This window comes from Symsagittifera roscoffensis, chromosome 6, assembly GCF_963678635.1.
Source record: "Symsagittifera roscoffensis chromosome 6, txSymRosc1.1, whole genome shotgun sequence".
In the NCBI taxonomy this organism is placed as follows: Eukaryota; Metazoa; Xenacoelomorpha; order Acoela; family Convolutidae; genus Symsagittifera; species Symsagittifera roscoffensis.
Window position 1 is genome coordinate 16,520,927 of NC_087067.1, and position 10,497 is coordinate 16,531,423.

Here is a 10,497-nt window from a genome sequence, read left to right on the forward strand (position 1 = left end):
TACGTAGGATATAAAAAATTACTAAAAACATTCACTGCAACCCGCGCTAACGACTACTCAATTGAATATTATGATCATAACATCATCAGATCTTGTTTCTTGACGACGATCAATTCGCAAATCTACAAATTACAGAAAAAATTTTCATTAAAACATCATACTTGTTCACACTTAACATACTCGACAAAAAACATGATCCCATTATTTCAGAAGCATTATCAGGCATTCAAGCATACGAATCATTTCACGAAAAAATTCAAACATTTTCACTAAGCTTTCACTTCCTCACACCAAAAGAACGAGATTTGCACTGCTCACACGACATCATGTTGAGAACTAAGCAAACACACACCTACACTTATTATCGTTTCATTCAAAATCATTTTCACATACACACACCATCACGACAACCCCACCACAGATTTCAATTCATAAATTCCAAATACACCTCAACATTTTTCCTAAACTTCGAGTATTGCATTAAAAACACTAAATTTCAAGGCATTTTCCGAAATTATGACCCAATCACTCAAATGTATACATTTTGTCCCCTCACGAAGACCTTCAACGACGAAGAATCCCGACCCCTGACCATTCCGCATGAATATATTCAAACTATAGAAGTAGCCATTTTAAAATTCATCTATAACACTAAATACAATCATAAAAATTACAATCTAATCCAAAACACACCTCATGAACTTGCAGTAGGCACCGAAGAACTAAAAACCATAAAAGCACTTCAATTGCTTTGGCCACTGCTACAAACTGAAAACATCATACGCATACTAGCAAAACTACTAACTACATCAGACGCTATTCACAATGTTTTACCTCACGGCTTTTCCCCCGCCGACTAAGGTAAGTATGAACTTAATACTTTACGACTAACTCATTTAAAATAAAAACTAACCATTCTTTGTAATTAGCTTACATTTTCATTAATCTTCACCCATGATCATCTACAACAAGAAGAAAAAACAAATATAAATCCAGACTCTTTTTTTTCAGAATAAACTCTATTAAACCTATAGCACTAAATGATGCAGTAAAATTCAATTCGAAAGCAAAAAGTTCATCTATAAATTATTTCCCTAAATGTAGTAAATTTCAATACGATGATAATCAATTTAAAATTTTCTAATACCCACAAAGCAATAAAATTTAGTCTTAAAAGCAGAAAATTCATACAAATGAAATGCAGTACTAACTTTTTCTATATCTTCTGTTCAAACGCACAAGAACTCTTTCCACAATCGCACGGCGCGCCCACGAAGAACTGTTTAAAATAATGAATTCAAGTTTTAAGTTTTCATTAACAACGACTCAAACCAACAATAACAAGTTTCCACGTTTCCTTTAGCCCGGTTGAAATGGAATTATATAATAACCAAACTAACCAACGCAGCTTACTAAACATCATAAACCATAAACTAACAGCATAAACTAACAATTACCAAGTCTAAAAAAGGAATAATAAAACACCAAAAAGTCGCAAGACAAACCCAAACCAAAAACAATTTGATTTTTGAGAAAAGGACACAACCAACGATACAAAAGGAAAACCAGAAATAATATAACATAAAAAGTTACTGCAAAACAGGACCCCTTAAAAAACCAGCACGAAATCATACTCCCACTCCTGGCCTAACCCACCGGAGAGGACGTCCTGAGCATGCTCTATAGCCGGCCTAACCCACCGTGCTACATCCACGCTTTGTGACCACATCAAATTTTTGACAAGAGGTTTTCAAGAGTGAGTAACTCTTAAAAATAACTGAACTAAAACTAAAACGCTTTTGCGAAAACAATTAAGCAAAATCATAACTAAAAAATTAACATTAACAAAAATTTATAAAATATAAATTATAATATGTAGTACAAAGATTACACACAACCACAAAGACGAGCATCCAAAGACTAGACGACCCTATCACACTCAACTTACAGAATGGCTAAACACAACCGATATGCCGCCCACAAACACGACTCAAAAAGGATTTAGAGTACGACTTGACTTCGCAGAAAAGGACTTCATTGAACCAGACCAATGACCACCTCGAGGTTCAAGTATACGCACAGATCCGAGTTACAAGGCATTCCCTCGATACATGATGTTCACGCCATTCCCAGACAAAGATGATACTCGATCAAGTTCTCCACCCAAGCAGAACAAACAATCATAGCAAACCATTTTGAAATCAGATTAATTTCACCGGCGGCCGCAGCCATCGTCGGACAAACAATTAACAACTTCCTATCGACGACTCCAGCTTTCTGGAGCTCTCTTCTCCAAGAACGAAACAAGAAATGATGCTCGCCAAATACCAATAACTATCATCCATCCTTCATCACAGATAGAAGATAAAAGATTCAAAACTCTGTAAACCCCGAATGGGTGGAACCAGATATAAACTATATTTATTATTGGATATAAAATTGATATTTTATCTCTATAAAATATTTAATATTAACCAATCACGATCCATCTAACTAACAACCCACTTATTTGTAAGTGCTGAAATTACTTGTAATTTCAGCAACAGAGAGATTTGAATTTAACTTAGAAATTAGTTACCTCTCAAAGAGACCTTCTAGCAATCGCAATAAGCCAGTATACTCTAGATCTATTGAGCCTAGCAGAGACTAGTTAAACACCCTGAGACTAGTAGATATAAGGGTAAGATTAGGATCGGTATTAGACTAAGAAGTTGCACGAATCTATCCGGCCGAAAATAAGATAGCGTGACGAGCAGACGGTGTATCCTATCCGAAATTACTCTTTGAGTTAAACCTCGGTCATAACTCAATTCGCAAAACGAAAACAAAATTCTTGTTCATTCGCTGAACGAAAACAAAATCCTTGACATGAAATTTTTCGAACTCTAAACTCAATTCCAAGATTTTTAGCAGTTTATACTATCAAAGTGGAGCATAAAAAGGAAATGATCTAAAATTGGCAATAAACAACAGCCAAATTCATGTGGGCCGAATAGAATAAAAAAAACAGAAAAAGTAAATATATGAAATCAAGATTAGTAAAATTAGAAATTGCTGGAGTAAATCAAAACATTAAAAGCAACAAAAATAAAAAGACAACAAGTGATTTGTTTATCATGTTGTTAACCCTAAAAAAAATAAACTGTGATTTGATAACGCTTGCTAATCGGAAGCGCGATAACCATATACTAAAAAACGTGAGATACACCAATTTATGAAAAATTAAAGCGGTAACTCAGCCCACTCATTTGGGTCCAAAGAACTGTAACTAATGAATTTTCAATATTCTCTGTGCGCATACACATGCATCTTTCAGCAACTCCAATTATATATTTCAAACGATGTTAAAGGAGAAAAAAAACTACAACAAACGAATAGACCAAAAGTTGAAGCGTCGAAAAACTTTGAGGTCTAAAACAATTCGATTTCTGTCATGACCTCACAACTCGCCGCAAGCAAAAACAACCCAAAAACCATTATGAGCCACTTGTATTGTTTCGAGGAGAAAAAATTGTATTTTATTGGTGAGTTCCGCTTTAAATTAGGATATATTGGCACCAAAGACGTCTTAAGAAAAGTTTTAGGATCAGTCGGCCGAAAATGGAAATAAAGGGGTGGGACTTTTTTGAAGACAAGAGGGTTGAATCTTCAGCCCCGCCCCTAAATTTGCCCGTGACTTCAGCCAATATTACATTAGCCACAAACTATTATCGAAATAAATCGAGTATCGCCTAACAGAAATATATATTAGTTCAACCATTAGAGAAAAAAAAACAAATTATAATAAAGTGATAAAGTAAAATGCAAACAGGCTCAAAAGACTTTTGACGAAATTCTCCAAGAGACTCGTTAACAAAAAATCAGTGATTCTCTTGGTGAATTTGTTTGCTATAGAAAGTCTAGAACGCGTTTGCATAAAACCGGCTGCTATTTGCGAATGAAAACGTTGATAAACTGAGATTGCTTCAATGATAGCAGAAGTACAATTTTAATTTTTGTTTTTCTATTACATCTTAACAAAGAATGCAGCAAACTAAATAGTTTTAGATTTTTGTAGATCTGAAATTATCTTGAATCAAAACTTTTCGTGAAAATGGCATTTTTTTGTTCGAATAATAAAATCGTTTCTGTGAGTTAGCTTGTTTTTCGCCTGATTTTGACCACCTCAAAGAAAGCTCCCGGGGGTCAAAAATGAGTATATTGTTTAAAGCGTAGTATGAAATTTTCTGCTCCCTATAGTCCGTGATTTGAAAACCTGATCTGAATTTTTTGTTTTTCAGACTAATTAAACAGAGCTTTTAGATTATTTTATCAATTATTCAACCATTTTTGGCGTTATACAAAATTCTATTGCCCTTTATCTGAGAAATGTCAATTGAAAAATGAAAAAATTTTAGATGGAAAATTTTGAACCTTTCAAAAATTGTAACTTTTTGATAGATTTTTTTTCCAATTTCAGCTTTTTGGATTTTTCTCTGCCCTTTGAATTTCTCGACTTAATTATTCCAAGCGAATTTCTTGTGTTATTTCCGCAGTAACCGGCTATACTTGTGCTTCTAGTAAGACTTTAATAGAAAATTTTTTTTTTTTTAATTTTTGCTTTCAAAATGAAGCCAGCAGCACATACTTTGACCAAAAAATGACAGTCGAAACAGTTAATGATTTATTTTTATCCAGGAAGGCTCCGCAAAAAAAGAAAGTTATAGCTTTGTAGTCTTTAAGATGTAAAGGTATTAAACATTGTACTGCGAGAACATTGGGAGACAACCTCCTCTGCATAATGTGATATCCTGACTACCCAGAATATCCAACTTTGGTAATGTTTCACCATACGTTGATTTTTAGTTGACCAACAAAAAAACTTAATATAGGCGTCAAAACTTACAAATTTTGATGACTAGCGCACGCCAGAAAACCGCTACTTTTGTCAAAATTTTCCTAAATGCGTCATTTTGTAGCCCGTAATTTGTGAAAACACTCGATTTTTTCTGTTAATCAGAGGTTAAAATTGATCTGCGGTGAACTTTTTTACGCTTGAGATCAAAAGGTTTATCAGGCGGAATACACACTTTTTTCTACGTAAGCACAATCTGTCTAACAAGAAAATCACTTTGAATGTTTAATAATTAAAGTTTCAAATTCCAGGTCTTACGCGGCAGAATTGGCGGAGTGGTAACGTTTATGTCTCAGACGACAAAGTTGCTGCGTTGGTGAGGAGCTGTTACTTCTCTCAATAACTTTTTACTGATGAAAAAAATTGTCGGTCTATTGCTTGTTTGCGTATTTTTTGTGGGCGTAGTTGCCACAGCGCTGACTGTTTGTGCTCTAAACAAATTTCCTTACAATTTACTCCGGTTATTTCTGAATTTACCAGCCCTGAAATTGTACACAGAATCGAAGCGGAGCTTCGAACAACTTGTGATTTCATTTAAACCGTATCATTTGAGGGTACTAGAGAGAAAATCAAAGGAACTCCACTAAAAAGTTCAGTAACTTATAAATTCAAAAACACAACAAAAATTAAAAATTTTTTGTCTAGAATGATGTTCAATTTGAGGATAACACTTCCAGGAAAGCAATAAGTCGCTTTAAATTTGTTTTCAGAAAACTAAGGCGACACCAGTTGATCCGAAAACCGAATTGTTTTCAAGAAAAATTTTGAAAGTTCTGAAATTCTAAATTTTTATGCCCCGTCTCGGGAAACTGAGACCACTAATCCAATAAAAACAAGCCAGAGCAATTGAGGCTAAAAAAACTTCTCAGCGGAGAAAATTTACAAATGAATGTTACCTTATAATTTTACAAATAACAGGAATATATTTAAAAAGAAAGTTGTTTTTTCGATAATTCTTATCGGCCCAATAGCTTGTCTGATTTTCTGTTTTCTAGCTTACAATGCTGTTTTCTTTGCCACAATTTGCGCAAAACTCCTCACCTCTGTTTTTGAAAATCCAACCCTGCCTTCGAGAACTCCTAAATCTGCTCCTACAACAGAAATATACACTATTTCAAAAGAAAAAGTGTAAAAAAAATAACATAGCCAACTGACAGTTGGAAAAGAGTAATGAACGCAGTGAAATTGAAAACCGACTTGTTTTTTTAAATATCTTCAACTTTTCAATTTCGAAAAAAAAATAGATGGAGCTGAAGCTCTTTGACTTTAAAGAACAATTTTTAAACCAATTTTTTTTGGATAAAAATAATTTTTATATTTCGCTCGGAAAAACAAAAATTAAATTCCAATTTCGAAACTCGAAGTCGATCATGTTTTTAGTGAACTTCACACTTTTGCTGTTCTATAGTGGAGTTTGCCTTCCTTTTAACAATATAAATGCAACAAACTTAAAAAGAAATCTCAAGTCAAATCGCGAAAAATGAAAATTGAGCGTGAAAAAACTTTGCTGAAAACAAAAAATTAGCAAGACCTATTAAAGTGTACTCAGTGCGTTCATTACTTTTAAAAAGTACACCGTTTTCACTGAATATAAAATTTCAATTCTAGAAATTAACCTCAGCTCCTTCGAGAAGCAAGACAGACTGAAAAATCTTAAGGAATCTATTTAACCATCTGAAATGTCAGCGAATGATGAAAATTTTTCTGCGGATCAGAATTGTTTGAAACAGCCAATTTGCTGAAAAGTTTAACAACACTGAACTTTAATTATGGAACCTCTTTCCCGATGGGCTGGCTAGTTTCGGATTTTTTATCTGTTAAACGCCAGGCGTTTTATACAACAGTTGGTGCCTTTAAACTGACCTTCCCTTATCAACTTGATTGCTTTATCTCCCGGTTTCGTACTCGCCTAATTTTGATTCTCAGGGCTAATTCCAGATGCTTTTTCTCGTTTTGAGCAACTTCGTTGTGATTTCGGAAGTTTTATTTTGATTGACAAACAATTTTTTGTTTTTATTTTAGACACCATGACAGATTTTTCCGTAGATTTACACTTTAATCGAAGTTTAAATCGACGTGAGCCATAGTTTACTATGTTCAACAATCAGAATTTTACTATACTTATCTTTTTCACTTTTTTCAACTTAGTCCACTTTTTTCAACACAACTCGCAAAGCTAGTGTTCATTTGGTGGCAAGTGTGCTGGCTGGCATCACATTGGCAATTATATGGCATCTTTTGTGTGTACTATATTGGTGGTTAGTGTTAGACGATTGTCGGGCGACCATGGCGCAGATGCGAAGACGTTCAACTCTGGATACAATTTTTTTCAGAAATTTAGAGTCAAACGTCTTCGCATCTGCGCCATGGTCGCCTGACAATTGTCTAACACTAGCCACCAATATATTAGACACAAAAGATGCCATATAATTGCCAATGTGATGCCAGCCAGCAAACGTGCCACCAAATGCGCACTTTGCTTTGCAAGTTGGGTTCAAAAAAGTGGACTTCGTAATATGACCCCACGATCGTTAGCGTAAACACAAAAATACTATCTCACAGCTGATTTCAGACTTTTATATACTTGAAAAAAATCTTAAGTGACATCTACAACTTATTACACCGTTTTGGCAGTTTTATTTTTTTCGGAAATCTGGTCAGAAATCTCGTTCGCACAGTTTGGTAACAGCTCAATGCAATTCGAATGACTATAGAATATCTCAGCCTTCGAATAAAAGATCATGATTTTTGAACATATTCATATCTGGAACTTTTTTTATTTTCTTATCTGAAATCAGGCCGATTTTTTTGCTTCAATTTTTTACTGTTCCATAGCTCATGTGGTTCCCGGGAACATTTCTTGATTTTTGTTTCGGTCGTATTTATAGAAGAAAACGAGTTACACTTCAGCTGAACTATGGGCTTGTATTTTATTGGAAAGTGACATGACTAAATTCTTGATTAAAAGCCATAAATTGAGGAAAAGCCAGCGAGACAAACGACCCAAATAAGTGTCTTTAATGAGCTCAGAAACAATTAGAGGAAAAATTATTCTTGAAAAATTTAATTTAACGTGTTTATTAAAAAATTAAAAAACCATCAATTTACAAATTAAAACAGATAAGATATTTTATTAGGAATTAAGCAACTTTATCGCATCAGCATTTTTGAGGCACTACAAAAAATATTTCAATGGTTCAAACAGTAAAACTGATCCAATAATGCATAGCGAAGACATGTTTCAGAAAAAAAAATGACAATTTTTTGTTTCAATATCCTTCAATTTTTGGCACTGGGCAGATTGAACCAGATCAAACAATGCTATTAGCAGCTCAGGACTACAAGCATAAACACAGCTATCAAATTTAAGGTCTTAATGCTCATTCATAATAAATATTATAGAATTTATGTTCCAACTTCTCTGAAGTTTATATGTTTAGTGCTCATTGCATGTTTTTGAGCATCCGATTGTCCTTTCAGGAGCTCGTTGCAAATCATGCATCGCAGACTGAAACTGGCCAGATTAGTGAACTTGTTCAACTTCTTCAAACCTTCAGCGAATTTAATGCACGCCTGTTCCACTTGTTGGTCCGATACACAGAAGACAGATTTGTGAGGAGCTTGAAATAGAGCGTCGTAGTGTATTCCGTCGTAAAGGAGGTAAACACATTGCAAAAAATTTTCGGAGCAGCCGAATTTGTCAACTCTGTTTGTCTGAACATCAACTAAAAAAAACCTGAATGATTGAGAAGAGCAGACAAATTAATACTTAATTTCAAAAATGTTTGAATAATTTTGATCAATTCTCATTCTCGACTTTTTTCCATATTACGAAAATAATGCGAAAACTTTCATCTTGCATTTTCAGAGAAGCGTGCAAGAAAGGTTGGTATCATCAACTATTTCTGGCAATAGAAAGCAATTTTTTGACACCTATCATAACTTACCGATTCTAACTTCCATTTCGAAGTGGTCTGCAAGAATAGCTGCTTCTATCGCCCCTCCCCAGCTCTGTGGGTTGCGAATGAACTTCTGATACTCCGTAACATCACTTCCCAGCACCTCAGGGGGATACTTGGATCTCTTTGCGGCTACTGTCGAAGCTATGAGATCTCTTAGCTGCTGATGAGTGAACAGATTTTCTCCTGTGTGTGAATAGGCGAAGCAGAAACTGTTGAAAAGACACGAGTTGTCAGCTGGGATCACTTTGCGTGATATTGAAACTGCATTTGAATTAGCACCTGGACACCGAAAACGTTTGAAATGTTTAATTAAGATTTGTTTGCAAGCCATATGGTTTTCCGGATAACCATCGCTTCTTTGGGAAACCACTTTGTTTTAAAAACAAACATGAACTATGCTCGAAAAAATCGTTTGTAGATGCTGTAAATTTCCATGTCTAAAAAATCCCATGCTTGAGACAAAAAAAACAATAAGACAGGAACACAAATAGAGCAAAGAAAGCAAAAGAGGTCCAACAACCTTCGGCCTCTATTCAACAGGCTTTTAACTTTTACTCACCAATACTATTTGTAGAAGCACCATTTACTTCATCAATCTTTCTCTTCACCCCATTGGAGGCCACTGGTTCTTTTTTGCTGCTCTGCTCCACTATTAATGTATCGCCCGATTTCACATACACTCCAAGTTCAGAACCATTCTCGGTTTCAACAAGGACCTTGGGTGGGAATCCGCATTTGATGACAAGACTCCCGGTGTCAACTGATAGTTTCTGAGACAGAAGTTTTCTCAGGTCCAAAATCGAATCCGAAGGGCTCAGAACGTCCAGCGAGATTAACCCCTCGCTAGTTTTGGCACGCAATCGTAACGTCATTCAGACAAGCACCAGATAAAATTTGTAAAAAAATAACTGAATGAACGGCGTACAAAAATAATCTAAAACACAGCAAAAAATAAACTTCACGAAAATTCGAATTTGCAAATACAAGCTCAATAAGATCAACTTCAACCATCTAACTAAAGAAAAACTTCAACATACGAAAAAAAAACATAGCAAACAGAGTTGGAACAGAGTCAATGAACGCAAACAAAAAAACTACCAACTTATTTTTTGAAATCTCAATTTCAGATTTCGAAGAAAAAAATAGATGACCTCAAATCTCGTTGAATTTATAGATATACGAAAATTAAATTCCATTTTAAAAACTAGAAGTCGAAAAGTTTTTGTGACCTTTACACTTTTGCTGTTCGATAGTGGAGTTTGCATTCCTTTTAAAAAAGGAAATGAAGTGAACTTTCAAAAAAAATTCAAAAGTTAAACCGCATAATAATATTTTTGAGCCTGAACAAATTTTTAAAATTTTCATGAAAAGAAGGGAAAAAATCATCGCGACTTATAAAAGAGTCTGAAATACGTTCAGAGACTCTTAAAAATTCAACCGACATTCTTATGAAAACAAAAATTCAACTGATATGTTTATAGTCAAATAAATAATGCATCCATAATACCGAATAGCTTGCTTCAATTGAACCGGATTAATTGGCTTCTTGCGCTACGCATTAATTCAAAACTGAGAAATATGAGTATTAATTAGGTCGAACTGGCTATTTATAAAACCACAGAACTTTGAGAAAACTGATCA

The 10,497-nt window shown here is 34.5% G+C and overlaps 1 protein-coding gene across 1 annotated transcript; it reads right to left on the bottom strand.

Moving 5' to 3' along the window:
• Nucleotides 1-8,027: 8,027 nt before the first annotated feature.
• LOC134847883 (uncharacterized) lies at nt 8,028-9,812 on the bottom strand. The gene is made up of 3 exons (XM_063865139.1): nt 9,416-9,812; nt 8,842-9,135; nt 8,028-8,619 (listed from the first exon to the last, which is right to left on the bottom strand). The coding sequence occupies exons 1-3, from the start codon at nt 9,726-9,728 to the stop codon at nt 8,300-8,302; spliced, it is 927 nt and encodes a 308-aa protein (XP_063721209.1). The 5' UTR covers nt 9,729-9,812; the 3' UTR covers nt 8,028-8,299.
• Nucleotides 9,813-10,497: the final 685 nt, after the last annotated feature.

Coding starts and splice junctions, on each gene's coding strand:
- LOC134847883 (XM_063865139.1), bottom strand. CDS start 9,728: ATGACGTTACGATTGCGTGCCAAAACTAGCGAGGGGTTAATCTCGCTG. Junction 9,136..9,415: donor TGCTTCTACAAATAGTATTG/GTGAGTAAAAGT, acceptor TTCGGTGTCCAG/GTGCTAATTCAAATGCAGTT. Junction 8,620..8,841: donor CGAAATGGAAGTTAGAATCG/GTAAGTTATGAT, acceptor GGTTTTTTTTAG/TTGATGTTCAGACAAACAGA.